The sequence below is a fragment of the Leopardus geoffroyi genome, chromosome X, assembly GCF_018350155.1.
Source record: "Leopardus geoffroyi isolate Oge1 chromosome X, O.geoffroyi_Oge1_pat1.0, whole genome shotgun sequence".
NCBI classification, from domain to species: domain Eukaryota; kingdom Metazoa; phylum Chordata; class Mammalia; order Carnivora; family Felidae; genus Leopardus; species Leopardus geoffroyi.
The window spans coordinates 58,304,379-58,328,463 of record NC_059343.1 but is presented as its reverse complement, the minus strand read 5'-3'; the positions used below and the strand labels follow the sequence as shown (position 1 = coordinate 58,328,463).

Below are 24,085 nucleotides of genomic sequence, written 5' to 3'. Positions count from 1 at the left end.
TCCGAGCCCACAGGGGTGCCCTGCTGGGGGCATCTGTTGGGGCAAGGCCTGTGCAAGGGAGGCAGGTTGGGAGTGCTAACTGGATTTTTTATTTTTATATCAAGACACTGTGTTTAAAATTTTACAAAGGACAAACTCCATGGGTTTCCGTTAGTGTTTTAAGAACTTTTCTTTAAAAAAAAAAGCCAACAAACAACAAAAAACACTGCCTTTTTGAAAGAGAAATGACAGACACAAAAGAGACTCTGTAAAGAAAATGGGGTGAATTTCTGATACCATTACCCCAAGGGCAGAGGCGGAACCCAGATTACACCCAGGGGCCCAATAATGACATGGCCTCCACTAGAACCTCATTCACCAAATCTAGTGTCCCCTGGTCTAGCCAGGCCAGTGCGTGTGGCCTTTGGGGAAAGCAGGTCACCCTGCAGTCTCTGCAGCCCTCCACAGGGGCACAGAGATGGCTGGAGGGTTCTCCCCCTATGGCCTCCAACCCCATCCAGAGGTAGCCCCTTCCTCCTTCCACCCCATGGTCTTGTTCGAATCTGTTTCTTTCTTGGGGTCATGTTTCTTGGTCGGATTGTGTGAGTGCTAGGGGTTCCAAAGACAGAGAGACCTGGGCCTGGAGCCTCCCTTCCAGAGCCTTTTGCACTCATGGGTTGGAGAGGCATTTGTTCCAAAATTGTTTTAAAAATCAACAAAAACAAGACCCAGAAAAAAGACCAAGTCTGGGGGAGAAAGAGCTACCCTGCTCTTTAAAGCTCCCAAGTCTGGAGTTGGTCGGTGGTGCAGTTCCAAGAGAGGTGGAAGGCGAGCACCAAGGGGGGTGTCCAGCTGGTGCTTTCAGGCCCCCAGGAATGTCTGTGGTCAGGCTCAGGGAGCTGGCTTCAGCTGCTGTTCCACGGGTCCTCAGTTTCCCAAGGACTCATTTGCGTCCCCGTTTGAAGGGTTTGTTCAGGTTTACTTCCTTATTTGTGTTTTTGTACATGCGGGTGCATGTCCACGTCCATCTGTTTGTGCAGGTGGGTCTGCTGTTGGGTGTGGGTGCGTGCGTATACATATATGTCTGAATGTGTGTGTGTGTATGTGTGTGTATGTGTGTCTGTGGCTGTGTGCGTGTGTGCATGTGTGTTTGTGGATCTGGGAGGGAGGGAGCCAGGAGATAGGCTGTGCTCTAGGCTGGAGCTATACCCGGGTAGTGGAGTGTGAGTGGGGCAGGCCAGTACTGTTGAACCCTGCGGCAAAGGTGTTATAAGGGTGCAATGTCTGCAGCCCTACCAGGGAGTTGGGAATCATAGTGATGGTGTTGGGTGTCATGAGTGGGATGTCATCAGGGGAGCGTCGCAGGGTCAGCGTGTAGTCAGGCAGTGCAGTGAGGCGCAGTGTGTCATGGGGGGGACCAGACTCACATTCATGGTGGGTGGGGCCCAGTTGTAACGCTGCCAGCTCCTCCTCAGGAGCAGCTCCCAATTCAGGGGCCCCGGCTCCCCTCTGAGGGCTAGGCTGCCGCAGGGGCTCCTGACGCCGTTTGTCCTTGCGGTAGTAGAGGGCAGCGAAGGCCAGAACATTAAGGAACAGGAGGGAAGCCCCCACAGCGATGGTGACACTCAATTCAGTGGAGTAGTCACGAGGGTTCTCCACCAGGAGTGGCCCTGCATCCTGGTCCCCGTTCCAGGACCCTTGGGCATTCTCATTGCTGTAGGCAGGGGAGATTGCTGGCCGCTTGGTGCTCCAGGTCTTGCCGTTGGGCCTGCGGGTGATGTGGGAGCTGTGGGTGGTATCCGGGGGCGGCACTTTGGTGGTTGTGGACGTATAGTGGAACATGTCATGCAGGTTGTATAGGTGGGGCACCAGGTGTTTCCAGAAGGCCACCTTAGTGGCCCGGTAATGATCGCGGACCCTTGGTTTCAGCCCGATGTGAAGGTAGAGCTGGTCTCGGGGATTGTATTTGGACCAGGCCACTTCCTCAAAGCGGTTGGCCTTGGTGTGAATGAACTTGGTATCTTGGGGGACCGGCTTGTTGGGATCCCTGAAATACCACATGGAAATCTGGGGTCACCACTCTACCTACATGAGGAAAGGGCCCAGAATTCTTCCTCTCACACCCACTTCTGAACCTCGTCCCTAGTCTGTAACTGCCCACCATTTCCATGTTTTTCAGGGTCCCTCCTTCTGTCCATACCCCTCCTCTTACCCAAGCCCTGAATTCCTATTGCCCACTGCATCATGGAAACTCATCCTTCCCTGTGCCCATCCTGTAAAGCCATGCTGTAGATGCTTTTTCTTCTCACGTGCTACGTTGCATCCATCAATCTTTTCAGCTGCCTAGTTTTTCCAAGAACCCTCGAAAGGCTCTTTATGCATGTACTTTATTCCCACCTCACCAGGCCTCTGACCATCTAACCTTGAACCCCAACAGGTCTGCTGGTAACTCTCATTCCTGCTTGGTCCTAGTGGTAGGTGAGTTCTGAGCCTCAACAAAATTTTCGAGAAATGGCACGACTCAAAAGGAGGAAGAAGGAAGGGGGTGGAAGAGTTTACCAAGCAAGATTTTGGGAGTATCTTTAAAAAAGGAGATGATGGAAGAGGTTCAGACAGAGGAGCAGAGGGGAGGGCATGCTGGGGTCCCAAAGAAGAACAACCCCCCAGTTTCTCCTTACCCGGTCTTGGCAAAGTTGGTCCAGTAGGTCATGACAACAGCGCTGAGCATTACGTCATTCTTGGAGAAATTGCAGGGGAAGAGGTCAGTGGGGCCTACCATAGGGACACCAAAAACGTAGGGTACTTCGTCCCCATGAGCTGCATCTGACCAAGCAGGCTTCATGAGGCTCTGGCAGTGATGGTAGAAGGCGTAGAAGTAGGTAGGTGAGCCGTAGCGGGCATGCAGATCAGCGGTCACCACCGAGGGCTCCACCCACTGGTGGTCAGTGAAGAGCGCCACCAGTGTTTTGCGGCGGGTCTCAGGATTGTCACGGTCTGCCCAATCTGTGTACATGAACTTGATGGTCTCCCGCAGGGTGTCCTTACCCTCAGGATAGCCATACAGATTGTCTACGAAGTTGGAGACTGAGTAGTCAAAGTCAGTGCCAGAGACACCATCCTCAGGGTCCACCACCCCTTCCACAAACTTGAGCCCCTCGCCCTGGTTGACACCTAGCATGATGTCATAGTTGAGAAACTCGCCCTGCTCCATGAGAATCTCAGGGTCATCAGGAATGACATCGCCATCAATCACAGGGCCAAAGGCCACGTGGTAGCGGGCTGGCTGGATGTCCTGCTCTACCAGCTCCTTGGCACTCTTTTGACGAAGACAGTCCACCATGTCCACCGTGTCTAGCACGTTACAGCCTACCTTGTCTGCCAGCAGGCTGGTATACTTCACTGGTTGGTAGTTCACAGCCCAGCTGGACAGAGCAGAACCACTTTGGATGATGGCCCTCTGGAAAAGCCCTGCAGAAGACAGGCGGCACCACATCAGACCTGTCATGTCACCCACAGCCTAGGCCTCCCTTGCCTGTCCCTGAGGGACACACTACAACACTTCCTCACTCCTTTGTTACTGAGGCTGCCCTATGGGTGGAATGAGCTACGCAAGAAGAACAAACCTTTTGGCTGGGATGATGGATTAGGACCAGCAGAGGGGTTGCTGGGCCCCTGCGCCGACTGGACCCCTGCCTGCTTTCTTGCTTCCTTGTTCTAGAAGGACGGTTGGTAACTTGAGGGTTAAGGGAATGCCAGAAAGAATTAACCCCTTGGGTCCCAGACATCAGCTTCCTTATGCTCCCTCTCTTTATCTGTCCTTGTCTTCCCTCCTTGCTTCCTGCCCAGCTGGGCCCAGCTCTGTGCCAGCGCACCACCAGGGAGCTGGCGCTTCTGCCACAAAGGGGTCTTTTTCATGAGAGATGAGAAATGCAGGCAGGAGAGAGCCTCACATTCTGGGAGTTTGGAGAACGATTCCTGAGGGCAAAGGCCTTGGGGTCTGAAAGTCTCCAGGGAACGTGCCCTCCCAGGGTGTAGTCTCCACAGAGATTTTCCTTTTGCTGAAGCTACTGATGCCTCAGATCCAGTTTCCCCCTGGCCAACAGAGAGCCAGTCCCCCAAACTCAAAAAGTGGGTGATTTGTCCCCCTTCCCCGGGGTGGGGGGAAGGGGTATCATGATCTCCTTGGCCCCAACATTCCCAAGTGAGGGATAATAATCTGGCCTCCAGGCACACAATTCCTTTCCTCTAAGAGAAAGGCAGTTTGCATGGGTAGAAAGAGAGGGAAAGAAATATAGATTGCTACTTAAGAGACAGCCTTGCTTTTTCTCCATGAATCAATTGCAGAAAGGCAGAGACCAACCCTTTGCAGCAGCCAGGACCCTTAGGAGACAGAATACAGCACCACTCCAAGAAAGGCCTTCTCTTCCCAGGGAAATCGGAAGAGCCACCGTTCCGCTTTTCAGACAGGGACACCCTCACAGCCAGTCACTTCACCCTCCTTTGTGGAGAAAGAGATTCCCATCCCCATTACTGTCACCTAGAAACACATTCTAAGGCGTGATGCAGGTCCCACAATGGTGTTCCCTCACCAGGGTAGTCCCTGGAGGGACAGAGACAGAATTTCTAGGTCAGAGAAGGTGATTTTTCTCTCTCAGAGTGACAGGCATTCTTCAAAGAGAGACTGAAAGTCTTCCTGTGACAATATCACTAACTCACAGGGTTGACTTCGACAAAAAACCTTGTCCTCTCCCACAGATTTCCTCACTTCAAAGAAGGGCACCTATTTCAGGAAGACCTCTTCTTCATGAGAAGCTCACGTTTGCCTCTCAGAGATAGAATGTGCTCTAGAGTCCAGAGGTGAAGAGAACTTTTCCTGCTGAGCCAAAAAGGGCCTGTTTGGCTCGCTTGGAAGAGTCACTGGCAGAGGGACCCATGGCAAGGATAGAGGCTTTCCTTCGGGTAAAAATGAGAGTCTCCCTTAGGAGGGCAATACAGCCCTGGGAGGAGGTCTGGAGTTTGCTAACAGACCCCCAATCCCTTAGAAAAAGCCCACCGCGCAGGTCAGTGATCCTCACTTCAGACCCATCTCCTCGCTCAAGGACGGTTCCCCTCTTGTACAGACTTGCTTTTCAGAGAAAGGCAGAGAATGAGTGTTTCTTGCACCTAAAAATGAATTCCCACCCCGGATATCTACCCTGAAGTCACATGTCCTTCCCAAACTGAAAGATTTCCCCTGCCCCCCCTCCCCGGCCTCCCAAAAACCACTGTCCCTTCAGAGAGACTGTCTGCTCCCAGTTACCCAAATCTGACTCCCACATCAGAAAGAGAATCTTACTTTCTCAGGATATAAACAGGATTGTCTCTTTCCCTCTCTCACACTGGGCGAATTCCTTCTTCCCCCTAGAGAAACATTTCCAACCCACATCTCCCCACAGGGATACCAAAATGTCAGAAGATGGCCTGCTGGTCCCCCTGGGCACGCCGGAGCCTTGGAGGCCCGACACTTCTCTAGTTCAGGTTTTTCCCCAAGTGTTACTCACCCTCAGAGTGATGCGACAACGTGAGGAGGCTGACACAGGATGCTCCGATGCCTGAGCCAAAGACGGTAATTCGGCGGGGATCACCACCGAAGAAGGCAATGTTCTCGCTCACCCAGCGGAGGGCCTGGATTTGGTCAAGGAGCCCATAGTTGCCCTTGGCAGCCTGATCGCCAGTGCTCAGGAAACCTGGATTCAACAGAGGGCATGAGGACAGTGAAGGCAGAGGGATGGCAGATTTGGGTTATAATGGCAGGCAGGAGATGGGGGCACAAGGACAGAGGATGAGCACGCAGCGTGGTTCTTTCTGCCTAGCTACCGTATACCATTGCTTCTTTCTGCAAGGCCCAGCACCATCCATATAGGAAGGACCAGCTCCTGGCCCTCCGGCCCCCATTCTCCAGTTTGAAGGGAGGGGTCTGCACACTATCCAAGGGGATGCTTCCAGCTGCGAGTTGGGTAACATGCAGGAAGTGAAGAGCAGGGGCCCTGGAGTCAGATGGCCCTTGGTTCGAGTCCTGGCTCTACCACTTACTAGCCATATAGCCTTGGGCAAGTTATTGAAAATCTGTGGGCTGTAATTTCCTCTTCTGTACAATGGAGATAAAAATGCTTCAAAGGGTTGGGGCACCCAGGTGGTTGAGTCGGTTAAGGATCTAACTCTTGATTTCGGCTCAGGTCATGATCTCACAGGTTGTGAGATCGAGCCCCGTGTTGGGCTCCGTGCTGACAGCACGGAGCCTGCTTGGGATTCTCTGTCTCTGTCTGTCTCTCTCTGCCCCTCCCGTGCTCATGCTCGCTGTCTCTCAAAATCAACAAATAAACTTTTAAAAAATGCTTCAAAGGGTTGTAGCAAGCATAAAATGAACCTAAGCATCTCTAATATGCTCAGCACTTGGTAAATCTAAAGTTACTTCTCTTTCCCCTTCCTCCCCTCTCTGAAGGAAGTGAAGATCCCAAGAGGCAACAATCCCTAAGCTCTCCCTGCCCTTCCTGTATGAGGTAGTCCATCTGCACCTCATTCCCGGGCCTCAGGTGGCCCCTCTCCTCTCATTGTCAGGACAGGTTCTCATTTCCCTTCCTCCAAGACCTAATGAACCAGAAACTCTGGGGAGGAGGCCCAGCAATCTGTGTTTCTAACAAGCTTTCAGGTGATTCTGATGCCTGCTAAAGTTAGAAAACCACTGGGTTGGACCATGTTTTTCATCTGGTGGAGAAATGGGGAAGTCGGTGCAGTGTGTTACCACAGAAACAGGCCTTCCCGCCCGCCCACCCACTGGGATTTGCTGCTGAGGAGACATGTCACCATGGAGACTACCTTCCCACCCACCTGCTGGGATTTGCTGCTGTGGAGACTTGTTGCCATGGAGACTACCTTCCCGCCCACCTGCTGGCTATCCCACAGAGATGTCCTATATTCCCCCCCACCACCCTGCTTCCATTTCAAACTGATCCTGCTGTCTCATCTCTGTTCCTTGATCCCTAGGCTCCTTGGAAGGCTCTACCTTCTGCCCTGGGCTTTCGGAAGGGTTCTTCCTAGGTGCATAGCTGTGGTACTCCTACACGTTAGAAACCCATACTTGGCTCAGTATTTTTTGACCCCACATTTCAAAGCTCAGTGGCAGCACCTGGGATGAACTTTGTGCGAGGCCATGTTCGAGGAGGCTCCCTCCGCTCACAGAGAGCTCTCTGGCAGTCCAGAGGCAGAAGCCAGGTTCAAATGGATTCAGGCAGGCACAAGACCTCATCACTGTCTTTCTCAAGTCCTTCTGTTTCTAGCTTCTGCAGAAGGGCTCATTTCACCCTCTTCAAGGGTGTTATTAATTTATGTTTGGTACAATTAAGTATGTAACGCACTTAGTTATTCCTCTCAGGACCTAGTCACAAGCCCTCTTTAGCCTCAGGTTCCTGGCGAGGAAACGTGAAGGAATTAGAGAGAGCCTGAATAAGGATGAACGGAGGAGCCCTTGTTCCTCTAGACAAGGGAACCAGCTTCTCCTTTGCCTGGCCCATTCACAAACTGAAGCTTCTGCTGCGAGTCTTAAAAAGTGTGCTGACCAAGACCCAACCCAGCTGTCTGAGCCTGAGACCCTCTGGCAAAAACCACCATGTGCTTCTCTTAGCCCGCCTGTCCTCTCTCCCTTCCTTTCTCCCTCCTCCATATTTTCTTTCCCTTTTCTCTTATTTAAGCAACAGTAGACTTGGCTTCAGCCTTGGCCGAGGTGAGGTATCGTTCACTGAAATGTGTCAAATACATCTGTCTCACCAGAAGAGCCTGCGCTTGAATGTGGTAAAGGAGATTTGTGCAACATGTATCGATTCCCTGGGTTAGGAACAAAGGCCTGAAAGGGCTGGGTGGAGGAGTCAACCATCACTTTCTGCTCCCATGGCTCCCATGAACCTCGGGATGAGAGGCATAAAGCACGCGGATGACGCCATGTCAAATGTCCCTACTACAACAGTCCTGCGTGAAGAGCTATTATCCGACAGGATCAAGCTGGATCTAACGTGACTGACCACTAGCACACAAAACCTGGCAGTCTGGGAGAGCAGTCACTTGCTGCTAGTTCCCCAGTAACTTAGCCATCCACGGAAACCACGTGAGGGTGAGGGCTGAAATCCCAAACTCCGTGAACTGTCAGAACAAATCTGAGACAGTCTCCCTGGGTCCAAGTTTAAACTGCAGTACATGGTTAGCTGCTTGTCAACAGGAGATGTGGGAATCTGGCACAGTGTACCCAAACCAGATATCTCTGCCACTCAACGCTTGACGTTTACCAGGTTTTCAGTTTGCCTGGAGGGTACCTGAGCAAAGATGTAGGATTAAATTCTGGCACCCAGAATTGGCAAGCCCCTACTTCCTCAGCTCCAGGGATGTCCACATCCTATATCCTGCTGGGGTCCTTTTCTTTTGTTGGTCTCAAGCCCCATGGGGGTTCCTCAAATAATAGGATGGGATCCACGGACTGGCCTGTGACATTCTCCAAATAAATGAATCACTCAAGATGTCCAAACAAGCACCTCAGAGTAAACCATCTTTTTGGGCTCAGTGCTTCCAGAGAAGCCGAAGGGAGACTGAATGTTTGCATGTAACTGGAGTCCAAAACTGGCCGCCTGATCTGGGATGCTTTGAGAAACAAAATGACAGTCTCAGCTACACAGCAAAGTCCCCGTGTCAGGGACAAATCTATGTTTTGCATCTGGCATCAAGAGACAAAAACATCTTGTATGGGCCCAGAATCCAATCAGTGGCTCATTGATTACATTTGTGTTCCAGAGCAGGCAGTGTAGGATACACAGGAAGGGGTGGGGAATTTCTGACCGAATCTCAGTTTATGACTCCTGAGGTCTGGGTAATATTATCATGATCATTAACTGCTGAAGTCCAAAGAATAATACGGTGGAACCTTGGATTGCGAGTAGCTTGTTCTGTGAGTGTTCCGCAAGACGAGCAAACACCTCTAATAAATTTTAACTTGATAAACGAGCGATGTCTTGCGTTACAAGTAGTACGTGACGCCAAACTGACATTCATGATCACAACTGGAGCCAATGGTTCTTGAAATTCACTTTGATATACGAGTCCTTTGGATTATAAGCATGTTCCCGGAACGAATTGTGCTTGCAAACCAAGGCTTTATAGTATTCCTGCCCCCAGATGTGCTGTTCTGGTTATCCAAATGAGAGGAGGTGGTAAAGTGGCAGTGGGGGGGAGGTCTTAACCTGAGTTCCAGGGATGAGTTTTGGTGGTATCCATGGAACCATTTCTATAGGTTTGTGTGTGCACATTTTTATGGGGCAGAATCCATAGCTTTCATTAGAATCTCAAAGGGGTCCAAGACTCCCCCAAAGGTTAGGAAGCCTAAAGGATATAGAAGCCCAAAAAACAGTTGTGCAGTAATCGGCAAACCAGAATACCACAGGGAGCACTCACTCGCAACAGCCTTCTGTGCAGCCCACAGCTCTCAAGTGATGCTTCAAATCCTGAATCTCTCCTTCTGCCTCCTTTCTCTGTGTCACTCTTTTCCCCATTTCTCCCCCTGCCCCTCTTCTTACTTTTCTCCCCTCTTTTCCCCGCTCCTCCACTCTTTCTTCTCCTGCAACCCTAGCTGGTCCAATAATATGGAACTGAAGCATATTCTTGGTACTCTCTGGGCTTTCCAATAAAAACAATAGAATGGAGCTTTGTGTTCCTAATTTTTAAAAGCAGCTGAGGCCACCTGGGTAGCTCAGTTGGTTGAGCATCCGACTTCGGCTCAGGTCATGATCTCACAGTTCATGGGTTTGAGCCCCACATCTGGCTTTGCGCTGACAGCACGGAGCCTGCTTTGGATTCTCTGTCTCCCTCTCTCTCTCTCAAAAATAAATAAACATTAAAAAATTAAAAAAAATAAAAGCAGCTGAATGGAATATTTTCTATCACTCTCACTAAGAAAATAAAGTAGTACAGGCGCCTGGGCGGTTCAGTAGGTTAAGCGTCTGGCTCTTGATTTCTGCTCAGGTCATGATCCCAGGGTCGTGGGATCGAGCCCCGCATCAGGGCTCCTTGGTGAGTGTGGAGGCTGCTTGAGATTCTCTCTCTCTCTCCCTCTCACCCTCTCCCCCACTCACAGTCAATCTCTCTCAAATAAATAAAGTAGCAGATTACTTTTGGCCTTCAGCTACTGGGTATGTGTGCCTGTATACCTGTGTGACCTTACTCCTGTATACCCTTCAGGGACTGTGCAGCCCGAGTGTGTGGATTTACAGCCACCTTCATGGTACCATTGTTACTGTCAGAGACTCAGATCCCCTTCCTCAACAGGACAGAACACTTAAGGGAGCCTTCCTGTGATGTCTGGGGCAACTCATAAAGACGGAGGAGCAGCGGCAGAATCACGCAACGCAAACCCAGTAGCTAGCCAAGAGAGACCAGGGAGAGAGGCCCTGCATGCTTCATGCCCACTATCCAGATGCCACCGAAGGGACATGGACTCCACTTTTTTCAGGGAATATCATGTCTCCAGTCTGAAACCAAAAAAAGGTGTCTTGCTACCCCACATAGCGTTAAGAGTAAGTCAAGAAAAGTTTGCCTTTCTGTGTTCATAAACTGCTCCCAGAACTGAAGCACCAGGGCCTCTGGGATTAGAACTGGCAAAAACAGTACACTCAGAAGCAAATTAAAATAAGGTCCTGTAAGCTTGGAGCCTGAGCCTGCTTCCGATTCTGTGTCTCCCTCTCTCTCTGCCCCTCCCCGCTTGTGCACACTCATGCTCTCTCTCTCTCTCTCTCTCCCTCTCTCTCTCAAGAATAAACATTAAAGCAAATTATACAAAAATAAAAAATAAATAAATAAAATAAGGTCCTGTCAGCCAACTGGCCATGGAATAAATCATGCCCTTGCTGGTGCGGCATCCAGGCCTACAGACCTGATGTACAGCCTAGACCCCTCACTGGAACTTTGAAGATACAAGCCCTCCAGTGAAGAAGTTGTCTTCCTCATGAAACTGCAGGATATGTGACCGCATGTGCCCTCTGAGGCCTGAGTGGGCATCTGAAAGGGAGCAAGACCCTGTATGTGTAGTCACACGCTCTAAGGTACTTGTTTACCTCAGGACCTTGGCCACAGATAGGCATTAAGAGTCACCAAGGGAAAAAAAAAAAAGAGTCACCAAGGAAGATACAGCACAGATTTAAATGCATATACATTTAAATCACCCAAACAAGCGGGTGGACGGCAGACTACGGGTGCGGAAGGGCACATGGGTATGGATGAGGAGGCGTTTGGGAAATCAGTGTGTATGTGTGGCGGTGCATTTGTATAATGGGGTGGGAGTATAAGGGGAGAGAGTAGTAGAAATGTGTCTGTGTGTATATACAGGGTATGGACATGTGGGGTATGCTCAGGTGTGGGGGTGAGTACAGGCGTGTGTGCACAGATGGGTTTGGATGGCCAGGTGTGGGAATATGGATGTGTACGTATTTGTTGGGTAGGGTGGGGGAATATGTACATATGTACACTGGCTGTATGTATCCAGGGTATGTATGGGAAGAGTGTCTATGTATGTATGTGTATGTGAGAATGTGGGTACATGTGCTGGAGGCCTATGGGCATCTACATATGGTGGGGAGATACATAAGTGTAGTGTGCAGGATGCATACATAGATGTGGAAGCAAGGATAGGAGGTGTGTGTGTGTGTGTGTGTGTGTGTGTCGTATTTGTGTAAGTGTGGGGTGGGGAGGTGTGGACGTGCAGGTATGGATGTATGTGCATAGGGAGGGGGGAATGTTGGTTTGTATTCATGTGGGGAAGGTGAGGGACATATGTGTATGTGTGTGTTGGAGTAGGTGTGAAAGTGGGCTGTGCAGGGGGATACAGGGATGTGTGTGTATGTGTGGAAGGAATATGTATATGCATTTAAGGTATACGTGTGTGGGGTTTATGTGTAGATGTGAATGTGCAGGGTGTGGGTCTTTGCATAGAGCATATACATGGGGGTAGAAGGAAGTGGGAGTGTGGGCGTGTGTAGTGTGTATGAGTATAGATGTGGATATGGAGATGTGGAGGGAGAGATCTATGGGAATGGGGGGAGTGGGAGATAACTGTGTACGTATGGGGTATGGATGTAGAGTGTACAGAGGTATATGGGGGCGAGGATATGTGTGTGGGAAAACTGTATGTGTGGAGAGTATATGGAGTGGCAGGGGAACGTGTGTATGTGAGAGGGAGTTTGTAGGTGTGGATGTGGGGGGCCTATATGTTTACAGTTGTATGTGTGTATTTGTGGGGTACGTGAGAAATGATCATAAGCATGGAGGTGTATGGTGGGAAGTGTGGATGTGTGAACATGTGAGGGTACGTGGGTGTGTGGATATGTGACTGGCTAGGAGGAATATCTCTGTATGTGTGGAGGTTTTAGGGATGTGGGCATGGGTGGGCAGGGATGAGGGAAGGACACCAGAATATTAATGGGCCCTGAAAAACTCAGCCAAGCAAAAGTCTGAAAGCAGAGACCTGGCTTGAGACTTAAGAGAAGGTGTGGAGGTTGCATCGGGCTCGCTGCTGTCAGCACAGAGCCCGCTTAAGATCCTCTGTCCCCCTCTCTCTGCCCCTTCCTCACTTGGGCTCTCTCAAAAATATATAAAAAACATGAAAATAAAAACAACAAAATACATTTTAAAAAAAGACAGAGAAGGTGTGGGGGTTGAATTGAATTTCCAGTGGCAGCTGAACATTCCAGGAGCTTCCAGCACTTGGGGAGGGGCCATGTGATAACAACATTTTGACTATGGGCATTAGCACCAGCTAGAGAACCAAGGCCAGCATTAAGTCCCCAGCATTCTTTCCTCCTTCCCTGAGAACCCAGGCTTCCTTCTAGGCACCTAGCAAGGAACCGTACCTAGCACCCCAACACGATAGTTGAGGGTGATGACGATGACGTTGCCATAACTGGCGAGGACGCTGCCATCAATCATGTTGCCCGTCCCTTCCATGTAAGAGCCTCCATGGATGTAGACCATGACGGGCTTAGCGCCACTGTCCCGGATGTCTGCAAGGAGAAGGGGTAAGACACAGGCTGGGTAGGATGCCCTTCCTCCCTCACCCCCGGCAGCCAGCCCTGGGGGGGTGTGGGTAGCAAAGCTATCCCAGGTGCCAGGACACCACCGCCAGCTCTGAGGGCAGGACTCTCGGGGACTGCTCAGCCTGGAGCTCAAGCATCAGCCAGAGACTTGGCCAGAGTTGGACTTGAGTGATGTTTGTAAAGACTCTGGTTTCAGCCTCACAGCTGAAGGCAGTCAGCCATGCCTGATACATCCAGGCTCAGGTAGGCCATGGCTGGGCTCTGGGGACGGGGAGCAGGAGGAAGAGGAAGGGCTGTTCTCTTAGGTGAATCGAGTGAGTCCCTGCCCTGGGCACCCAGGGGTCCTGGGACCTGACATGGCTTCAGAGAGCAGGGGCTGGGGAGCCCTGAAACCCCCAAGACTAGACCAGTTACATGGAAATACGGCCATTGGCAGCAGCTGGCCCCCCAGTGCAGACAGAGACAAGAGGGGTGGGAATAAGGGGTGGCACAGGGAGAGAACAAGGAAGGGTGTGGGTAAAAGGGGGTGAATGGCAGAGATGGGGTGGGGGGAACCTTACTGACATGGTTTCTCAGCCATGTGCTCATTTACCCCATTCTCCCCCGGCACCAGGCAGACTTAACTGGAAGCACAGGGGATGGGGAAGAGGAGAGGGCCGGAACTAAGAAGGAGAGAGACCCCCGCCCCCAGTCAGCATTAAGATGAAGGTGGAGCCTCCCCAGAGGCCATTCAAGGAGAGACCTTCAAGCCGCCTGCTCCTAAGTCCAGGCGGCACAGCGGCACTGGGGCTGGGCCGTCTAGAGAAAGCTCTTCACCTGACCACCTCCACCTGCAGCCTCTCAGTGTGTGAGCCGGACCAACAACACTCTTCCCCAGCGGCACGGCCCTACCAGCCACCAGTGGGGCTCCCCCTGAGCTGCTTGGCCCTCCCAGGGCGGGGGGTGGCAGGGCCAGGGCAGGGAGGTGGAAGGGGATGTTCCCTGCTGCCAAGCAAACACACCCTGTTTTCCCAAGGAGGAAGGAAGACTGGTTCAACCATCACGCAAGGATCTCATGCCATCTACTAACTGGGCTGTGGTGTCCTGGCCTCAGCCTGGCACTGTAGCCCTCACCCTTTCTGGCCCCGTCCTGAGCCTATCACAGCCCCTGGCCCTGAGGCCGAGTCTCTCTTTCTGGGAGATGGCCGGGGAGTTCTCGGTAGTGCTATGCTCCAGCCCCTTCGGTTGTCACTGCCTCACTCCTCAGTGCAACATCCTGCTGGGCCCCTCTCCCAGGAGCCAGTCTCTCCGTAACACACAGGGGCCTCCGCAATGAAACACAGGTATCTCCTCGCCATCCGGTTTCCTTCATGCCTCTCCTCGCCCTCCCTCAGCCCTGCTTTCTCTCCACTCTCCCTGCTGATCAGTAGGGGCAGGTGCCCATGAACCACAGAAGATGGGGGAGGAAGCTGTCTCTGGCAGTGGCTGCTTCTACTGGAGGACTGAGGACGGGGCAGGGGGCGGTAGGGGACCGGGGCGAGGAGGATGCCTTCCCCATGGCTCTGTTTGTGGTCCCCTGCTCCAGCCAGCCATGTCCATCACCCTGGAACTCCCAGTGGCCAACCAGGCCAAAGATGGATGAACAGCCCAACAGCCTCATAGAGGAACAAAAACACACCAACGGACGGACAGACAGACAGACGGGGCTTCTCCCCATCGAGAGGGGGAGGGGCTCTGTGCCATGCACCAGCCGCCGCACCCTGCAGCCCCCAAATACCTTCATCTTCATCCCCGTCATTATCCGCTAAGTCCTCGCCCTGTTTCTTAGCGCCGGATCCTGGGGACCAGACACGGGGAGACACAACAGCACAGAACAGAGAACAAAACAGAGAGAGAATTCAAAAACAGCATGACTGCAGTGTGGCCCAGCAAGCCAGTTCTGGGCTTGGGCCCAGGACAGGCAGGAGGGATGGCAAGAACTGAGGGAATGGGTGGGCTGAGGCCCAGACCTTCATCAGGAGGATGGTGTTGCAGGCCCCTGCGGTGCTGGCCTCCCTGCACCTCCCTACCCCGCCTCCCTGCCCCCAACAGCCCATTTCAACCAACTACCTTCCCAGTTAGGAAGGAGGTAGCAGCCTGTGGGTCAGGGCACAGAGCCAGAGACCCACTCAGGGAAAGGATTTCCTCCGGGTGGGAGGGGCTGCGCACGCGTACGTAGGCAGGCTGAGCTGGAGAGCAGGGGCAGGCACTGAGGGTGAGAGGTGGCGTCGCCAGCATGTTGGACATGGACATGAGCTATTCGGGCAGAGACGGGTACTGGGGCGCCCAGCCCTGAGCTACCTGGGCCCAGTGGGAAGGCTCAAGCTGGGCCTCAGCTGACCCTGATTCCCAGAGGAAAAAATTGGGAGATGAAGCTTTCCCTCTGGTCTTCCTCATTGGGGCCCCCTGCTCTGGCTAATAGCAAATGGGGTTCCTGCTCACAGGAACCAGCCCTAAGAGCAGTAAGTGCTGCTTTGAGATCTAGAGAGAGCCAGAGAGGGAGGGAGGGAAAGAAGGAAAAGGGAGAAGGAAAAAGGGACGAGAGAGAGAGAGAGAGAGAGAGAGAGAGAGAGAGAGATAGGAATAATGGTAATAGCTCCTACCATCTACTGAATATTTACCATGTGCCAGACACTCTACTTCTGCCATATGATTTGATCCTTACACCCCAATGAGGTAGGCACTGTCTCTATTCCTGTTTCACTGATGGGGAAACTGAGGTTCAGAGAGGTAAAGTGACTTGCTCAAGATCACATAGCTAGGAAGTGCTAGAGGTCAGATTCAAACCCAGGTCTACTTGACTCCAAAGCCCATGGTCTTTCCACTGCACCATGCCACCTTTCCAGGACGGGGTTGGTGGGGGGTTGGGGGAAATGGAAGGAAAACATCAGTGAGAAAGAGGTGGAGCATGGAGGGGAGGGGAGAGAAGGGAAGGAGAGAAAAGAAGGGACCGGAGGAGAGAAGAGAGACATTTAGGACCTGTGGGTAAGCTGGCACCAACTCTCCTTCCTGTTCTAAGTTGATGAGAGATGCATCTTGAGCGTGGCTGTGGAGAAAGAGGACCTACTGCCTGGAAGCTGGTCAGAGTAGGGAGACTGAGGTCATTCTGCCAGCACCCCAGGGCTTACCCTCTTGTCTATGACACCAGATGCTCTCAGCCTGGAGGCAGCAAATAGCCCTCTTTCTCAGCTGGTCCGGGCTCTGGTGACTGAATTCCCTCACAGCTATTAATCAAAACAGGAACCGCCCTCATATTACAAAATGGCTAGGGCAAGAGCCCGGCCCCGAGGGGCAGAAACTGCCTCCGGCTTCCCGAACTTTCAGTGGCACCTACCGTCTTAACACCTGCCAGTTACTGCCCTCAGAAACCCTGTGGGGCACGGGACAGCATCATCCACGCAATGGACAGAACCCCACACGGAAAGGAATTCCTCATCCCTAAACGTGAATTCCCTCCAGCTTGATGGGGGTGAAAGTGGGGGGATGGGGCAGGTCTTCCGCCGGAAATCCCTTACTTCCTGTGGGCACTGACTTAGAAGGTGAGTCCGCTTTGCCCCCACCTCCTCAGCACCCCCAGCCCCCGCCCCCCCCAAGTGTCCCTGGGTTGCCACATGGTCCCAGCCTCCTCTGCACAGATGCCTTTGCTCCTTCAGCTTAGCACTTGCTGAGCAACTCCTTGTTGCCATGGCGGTCACCCGGGCCAGCCCGACCACCATACCCCGTCCCAACACTGTGCTGCTGCAGGATCCCAACCAGGCCAGTCCTGCCTACCCTACGCACACCACAATCCTAATGACCTCTGCGGGCGTATCTCCCCCAAGAAGCAGGGACTGTAATTCCGTTCCAAATGGCCACCAGGCCCCAGATAAGGAACTGATCTAAGCAAGGAAAATGACCAAATGCCCTCCCCCACACTGTCTGGAACTCACTTCCCAGCTTGGCCTGTGGGGCTTAGCTAAACCAGCTGAGTTCCAATACCAGGATAGGAGCTTCTTTGGAGTAGTGGTGAGGCCTTTACTTATTTCTAAATCTTTCCTCTACCTCATATCCCTCCACAGCCCCACAGTGCCCAGCTCGCGGGCATTGCCCACAGTCAACAATCATGATAGGTAGATGTTTGCATTTGAGTGGAGCTGCCAGGGAGTGCTATAGCCAAACTCTCAGGACCGGACAGCCCTGGGCTCTCGCTGGCACCCCAGGGAGATCATTCCTCCTAGGAAATGGTTATCGTGAATGTCATTACCGTCCTCTCGCCCACCACCGCCCCTGGAAGTAACCCATGAAGAGCTGGTTTACAAGACCCTCTTCCTGAATTCATTCACAAGCCAATGGAATGTTAAGGCCACAATGGTCCCCTATGCTCTCCTTCACGCCCCCCGCCCCGCAGAGGCAGATGCAGAGGCTCTGACGGGGGGAAAAGTCGTGCCTGAAGTCTCTCACTGTGAGTTAGCAGAAGAGCTGCGACTCAGTCAGGCTTTGTGGGTCACAGACCTGTAGTCTTTTTTGCAGCACCATGAATGCTCCTTCCTTTGTGCAAAGAAGCGTCTACTGATGGCCTAGTGCGTGTGAGGTCCTGGGCAGGGTGTGGGGATGTAGTGGAGCACTATCCCAGAGCAGCAGGCCCCCTCGGTGCATCAAGAGCGCATGGAGAACACGCTCAGCATGTGGCTCAGCATGTGGCTTCCCGGAATCTGCCCCTGGAGACACCTCCTCAGCAGGGGAGCATCGGGCCGAAGGAATCCTGCCGGCCCCACTCAGGGAAACCCTGCCCTAGGATTTCAAAGGAAAACAGAATCCAAGCTTCCCAACAGGTTGTATGGAGCAGGCTGTGATCTTCCACCTGTTCCTTAAGTTGTTCCCGGTGCCAATTTGGCCCAGCTCATCCACATTTCACCATTTTTTCCAGAGGCAGGGAGGTGAAAATGAGCAGATGGGAGTTGCCTTGCGTTCTACAGTGGAAAGAACACTGCCCCAAGGGTCAAGAGACCCAGGTTTGGGTCGCAGCTCCGCCACAGACCGGCAACAGGGCCTCGAGCAGCAGCAAGTCACTCCCCTGGGCCCGTTTCCTCATCCGTAAAATTGGGAAACTTATTCCTGCCTTAGAAGCTTCCGGAAACGTGGGGAGAATTTTATGAGCTAAGCATGAAAGCGCTTTGCGGAAAACAAGACGTGGTAAATGGACGGGAAAGATCCTTGACCCAGGGGGACCAAATTCCTCGGGAGCAAGAGGGTAAATTTAAAATTCAGGATCTCATGCCTCCTTCAGAGTCCTTAGTTCCCAGGGACCCCCATCGTCTGCCACCAGACTAGCCAGGGTCAGTCGGCCAGGCTTCTGGCCAGGCTTCTGGCCAGACGTGGTGGCAGGACAACTTTGGTCTAAACTTCAGGGTCAGAGAGCTGAGTCTAGACTTTGGACCCAGGAAAAAGCACGGAGGGATGAGTTGGTGGCTCCCCAGCCAGGAAGAGAGCAGGGTCCCTGGCTCCTCTCAAATGCTTAGAGTTTCCCCCGAGGTGGAACTACCAGGCTCTGTCTTTGGCACATGCACTAAGGCAGAACTTGGGGCGGGGACCGGCAGAAATGGGGTTGCTGCTTCTGCTCTGAACCTGCCTTAGGCCACCAAATCCTCCCTGAAAAGCAGCCAGGGCCCTTGGATAAGGTAGAGCTTATGCCTGCTCACCGACCGCCCCCTGAGCCTGGGCTACTTGAAGGAAGGCTGGGTCTTCAGGGGCAAGGGCAGGTGGGCAGGCAGCCCTCCCTCTCTCTCTCTCTCCCTCCCCGCCGGCTCGCTACCTACCTCCTTTCCTACAAATTTTCTTGTTGGGCTTTCGGGCGCATTCCTTGGAAATCCGCTTTACTGTAAAATGAATAAAAAACTAAAAAATAACAGGAGGCCTCTGCCCAGGGGCATGCACCCCCCACCCACCCCCAGGCCCCAAGAGCTGCTCTGCGGGCGGCACATGGCAGAGAGCCTGTCCGCCATCTCCTTGTTTCTGTCACTTACCTTAGTGTGACCCCCGCGGGAGGAGGCATCGGCTAGCCAAAGAGGAGGCACGTAAGCAATGCCCACCAGGCTTGCCCCCCGCCCCCCACACGCACCCAGCTCCCTTGGCCACACACACCTACCACCTTTCAAAGCAGGCGGAATGGCAACAGGGGGGCCTGGTGGAGCCAGCATCCTCCCGCGGGCAGCTGCCAACAGTGACCCATACTCCCCCGGGGAACCCCCATCCAGCACTCTGGCCCTAGATCTGTCAAAGCTCTCAGGCCTGGCCAGGCCCCTCCTGGTAACAGTGTCACTCACACATGGGAGCTCAGACAATGCTGGGAGAGGGAAGAACAGGGAGGAGGAAGGGGGAGGCCGAGCAGAGTGATGGTTAGAAGCATTTTCACAGACAGACAGATGCATGCTGCAGGGCACACAACCACATGCGAGCCACAAACACAACAGGGCAGGTTGGAGGCGGGGAGGGCACAGTGCCTGGCCACAGCACTCACCATCCTCCGTGGGCACATAGACATTCAGGTAGAGGCAGTCTTCATTGGGCTCCTGGATGTAAGTAGCGACAATATCCAGGTTGGCAGTGAACCAGACGGGCAGCATGACTTCGGGCACAGCCGTGTGGATGTTCTGGGGGCACACTGGGGGAAAGTGCGTGGCGTTCCGGATGCCCGACCAGGATGGGGGTGGCTCGGGGGGCAGGAAACGTTTCTCGCCGATGGGGGGAGCTGCGTAGGGCACCCCCAGGTATTGGTCCACAGGCCCCAGGATCTCACTGGGCAATGGTACCCGGGCACCCCTTAGCTTCCCAAAGTGAGTATTGACTGTGGGCGCTGGGGCCTGGGTACTGGCCCTCAGCACCAAGCTGAGGAACCACAGGGTGAGGCACAGACTCCGGCCAACGGTGGACTTGGGGCTCAGGGACAGCGAGGGCGGGCCAAGCCGCAGCCACATGTTCCGGGCAGGGGGACTGGCAGGAAAGGCAGACTCCAGGGTCACAGCATCAGCCCCATAGGCAGCCCCTTCATGGCCACACTGACTTGAACCTCAAGACTGAGCTCTCGAGGGACACCTACAGGTGCCCCGCAATGCAGAGAGGTCGTCCAAGCACCACAGCTTCACAAAGGGGACTCCCTCAGGGCCAGACAGGCCTGTGGAAAGAGGGAAGCATGCGTCATCCAAGATGGTCAGGGAGGGCTACGGAGCCTAGGAGCCTAGGAGCCTAGACGGGTCTTTGGGGCCCTGCTGGGCTCGGGCTGCTCTCCTACAGTTAGGAGATCGCTCCCGTGCCAGGGCTTCGAGGGACCCACGGATGATCTCCACTGCTGGTCAGAACCAGTCTAGGTGCCTGGCATGGTTGGAAAATCCTAGGGAACTGGCACGGGTACAGTTGTTGACACTGCAAAGCTCCTAGTCCCCAACTCTGACTCCTCAGCTGATGGAGCTCATCGGGGTCAGCTGGAGCCAGAGCAGCATGTGGGAGCAGAGGGTGGGGATGACTGGACATGGAGCCCAGGCTCCTGAGCACGCCACAAGTGAACACCGAACTCTCTAGACCCCCGGCCCCAGGAACCCCACACGGGGACCTCCCACATGAGGAGAGGGTAGGATTGTGAACCTCACTCCGGGGTTCTGGAAAAGCAGCATATAGGCAAAAGGTCCCACATAGAGACCTCCTCACCCTCAACCAGGGCAAGGGGCAGGATAGCCACTCACCAGAGTCCCCAGACCCTCCTGCGCCCCTCCTGTACATTTCTCTTCAGCCCTCACTGCTCCCAAAGTCTTAAGCCTTGGTCCTTTCTGTCAGCTATCTCTAATTCACACTGAGTGCCAGAACTGAGGCAGAAACCGCTCTGCCTAGCACCCCAGGCATTGTTGATGCTCAGCCAGTGTAAAATAAACAACGGAGTGTGGGGGACACACACTCAGAGCCTCATGGAAATAAACTCACAAAGACTCAAAGAGGGAGTGAGAGAGACCAAGCCAGGATCACAGACACTGCGATATTCACTCACAGAGACATATATTCCAAACCCACAGAGATCCCCTCATATAGTCCCACATTCTGAGACAGAGAGCCTCACAGAGCCAGAGAATCACAGAGAAATACATTCAGAAACACACACAGAGACTTACTGAAGCAGAATCACACACACCACATAGGTAAATATCCAGAGACATACACGGCATAATGGTGACACATAGGTGGAGACAGAAACAGAAATACAGCACACTCAAGATATACGGGCTTTCTGACACACAGTTATACAGTCAACACATAAACACAGGCACACACAGACACTGCTGCATGGACACACACACACACACACACACACACACTTTAGTTTTCCCTATTTCTGCCGCCTTCCCAGATTGCCGGCCTGCTCCTTTAAGAACTGGCTGAAGGGTTGGGGGAGGGAGACTGGGAACGCCCGGGAATCGGCTACCAAGAGAGGGGAATGAGAATGTGTGTGTGTGTGTGTGTGTGTGTGTGTGTGTGTGTGAGAGAGAGAGAGAGAGAGAGAGAGAGGCAGAGAGACAGAGACAGAGACAGAGCGGAAGGGAGAAGGAAGGAGAGGGAGGGAGACAGAGAGCGAGCTAGAGAGAGAGAGAGAGAGAGAGAGAGAAGGAGAGAGGGAGGGAAGAAGGAGGAGGAGGAGGAGGGAGGGCGGGCAAAGCAACTGAAGGGGTGGAGGCTCAGAGGAAATGGGGAGCAAAGTATGGGGGTTAGATCCCAGACACTGCCCAGAATGCACCCGGGTTGGGGGGAGGAGGAGAAAGGGAAGGAAGGGGTAGGAGTAGGGAGGTGGGGCAGGGGGGAGTGGGTGTGTGTGTGTGTATGGGGGGGGGAAATAGTCCGCAGCTGAGTTCACACAATCCCCCCATTCACCGTCTCCATGGCAACTCTGGGGCACAGACCGCTCATTCACACGGCTTCCCCGCCAGCAACCCCCCCACACCATTAACCCCTTCGGTGCCGCCCCTCCCCACAAATTCCATTAACCCTTTCAGGATGCTTCCTTCCTCAGTAACCCTTCAGTGCCAAATGCCAGTCCCTCTAGAGTCAATTCCCTGCAGCCCCTCCCCCACGAACACCTAGACAAATCCACCGACCCCCAAACGCCCTCTGTACCCTAGGACCCGCTCTGAGTCCCTAAGGCCAAGATCTCCATCCTGGCCCAACTTGCAGGTTGGGAGAAGATAAGGGGAGGAGGCAATGCTGGGGATTAGAGTGGCATCTGGGGTACTTTTGGGGCTGGAGCAGTATTGGGCGAGGGGCATTGTGCAGGAATGGAGTGGTATTGAGAACTGCAGTATTGGGGGCTACGCGGTTTGGGAATGGTATTGGGGGACAGAGCTGCATCGGAATGGGGGAGGATAGGATAAAGGCCTGGGGGGGGAGGGGGCTGCAGAGAGTGGGGGAGGGAGCCTGGCTGTGAGATGCTATGATGGAAGAGGGATGGGGCTGCACTGCGGGGGAGGGGGGACTGGCAATGTGCAATACAGGAATAGGGCTGGGGGCCCTTAGTAGGGGTATTTTGAGGAGCATGCAGCCAGGCTGTGGAAACAGAGGTACCACGGGTGGTAGGATGATAGGGATGCGGGATTCAAGGAGGAGGTGGAGGAGAGAAGCGGAGGGGGGTTGGATTGGAGGGTCATGGGTGCCGATGGAGAACATGGGGTTGAGAAGGATGGGGGACACTGGCTGGGGAGTGGAGAAGCCCGGGATTGGGAGGGGATAGGATCGGGTCAAGGTATGGGCAGCTAGAGGATGAGAGACCGGGGCAGGCGGCCTCACCTGTTCCCCGGGCTGTTGCGGGCGACTGAACCGGGCCGCGGACCACCCATATCGCCTCCAGGCCAAGGGCTCCGCACCTGAATCCCCGAGATCTGCTCTCCGGCAGCCTGGCTGCTGTGCCCGCGCACCGAGGGGGCGCGCTGCGCGTGCCCGGACACGGGGGGGCGCGGTCCCTGCCATTAACTCCTTTTGTGCCAGAGATGGCTCAAGTCCTGGGGCATGGCCCAATTCCTCCTTTGCTCAAGCACGCTCTGCTCACCCTCTCTCCCTCTCACACGCACACCTCTCATTTCAAGACAGGTGATCATCCAGGGCAGCTAGCTCAAACTTTACCTGCAACCTTGAGACAAAGGGAGAAACTGAGGCACTGTCTGCAGGAGCCCCCAGTCGTGCTCTACAAAAGACAAGCCTCCACCTGGCTCAGCATCCGTCGCCTCTTCCCTCCTCAGCACCAGCGCAACTCTAGCAGCAACCAGCAGAGGGTGGGGGCACTTTGCTCTCATCCTGTCACTCTCTCAAAGGTCAATGTTGTTCCTTCCTGCTGCTTCTGCTGGAGCACGTCAGACAGAGACCAGCAGCCTGCCACTTGTCCCACCACTGAGTCTCTCCCCTCCAGATCCGGCCCTCTTTGAGTCTCAGGGTTGGGTTTCTGTATACGTAGTGCACCTGTCCAGTTTGTTTAGCCCCCACCCCCCACCCCAAGTCCCTCGGAGTGTTCCTTATCCCAGCTAAGCCCCTAACCCTGTAGTTCCTCAGAATGTTCACGGCACGATAGAATAGATTGGAAGAAAGCCCTGGCCAGGTCTGCCTTGACCCTGCCGGGGAGTTCCATTCCTTGTGCGCACAACTCTTTAACTCAGTAAGTCCCATGTGAGCAAGGGCATTGTGGACCTCAAAGTGGGATTTTACTTTATTGTTTTATTTTTTAGAGCTTGGGTATTGATTGGTGCTCCTGGTTTTGCCAGTACACTTGACACTTCCCAGTGATCCAGTGCAACTATGGCTTGGATGTTACCCTGAAGTTGTCAAATCATCTGGTACCACCCATCCACGAGGCTGAGGCTGGTCCTCTTCCAGCCCCAGCTGCGCACACCAGAAGACCCCTTTGTAGTAAACCATTTGGCTCTCCTGAATAGCCTTAGATCTAGGGCCCCAAACCTGAAGGCAAAGGGGTTGAGAATGACCCTGCC

The 24,085-nt window shown here is 53.6% G+C and overlaps 1 protein-coding gene across 9 annotated transcripts; it reads right to left on the bottom strand.

The window, feature by feature from the left end:
• Nucleotides 1–66: 66 nt before the first annotated feature.
• NLGN3 (neuroligin 3) lies at nucleotides 67–23,354 on the bottom strand. 9 transcript variants are annotated; one of them, XM_045472909.1, is made up of 8 exons: nucleotides 23,229–23,354; nucleotides 19,594–20,247; nucleotides 18,893–18,952; nucleotides 14,836–14,895; nucleotides 12,897–13,046; nucleotides 5,520–5,705; nucleotides 2,658–3,447; nucleotides 67–2,026 (listed from the first exon to the last, which is right to left on the bottom strand). In XM_045472909.1, the coding sequence occupies exons 2-8, from the start codon at nucleotides 20,048–20,050 to the stop codon at nucleotides 1,183–1,185; spliced, it is 2,547 nt and encodes an 848-aa protein (XP_045328865.1). In that variant the 5' UTR covers nucleotides 20,051–20,247; nucleotides 23,229–23,354; the 3' UTR covers nucleotides 67–1,182. The 9 variants fall into 9 exon arrangements, with proteins under 9 accessions (XP_045328865.1, XP_045328870.1, XP_045328863.1 ...); XM_045472914.1 differs by lacking the exon at nucleotides 23,229–23,354 and adding an exon at nucleotides 22,896–23,027 and having other exon boundaries at nucleotides 19,594–19,737; XM_045472907.1 differs by lacking the exon at nucleotides 23,229–23,354 and adding an exon at nucleotides 22,896–23,025.
• Between the last annotated feature and the right edge of the window lie 731 nt (nucleotides 23,355–24,085).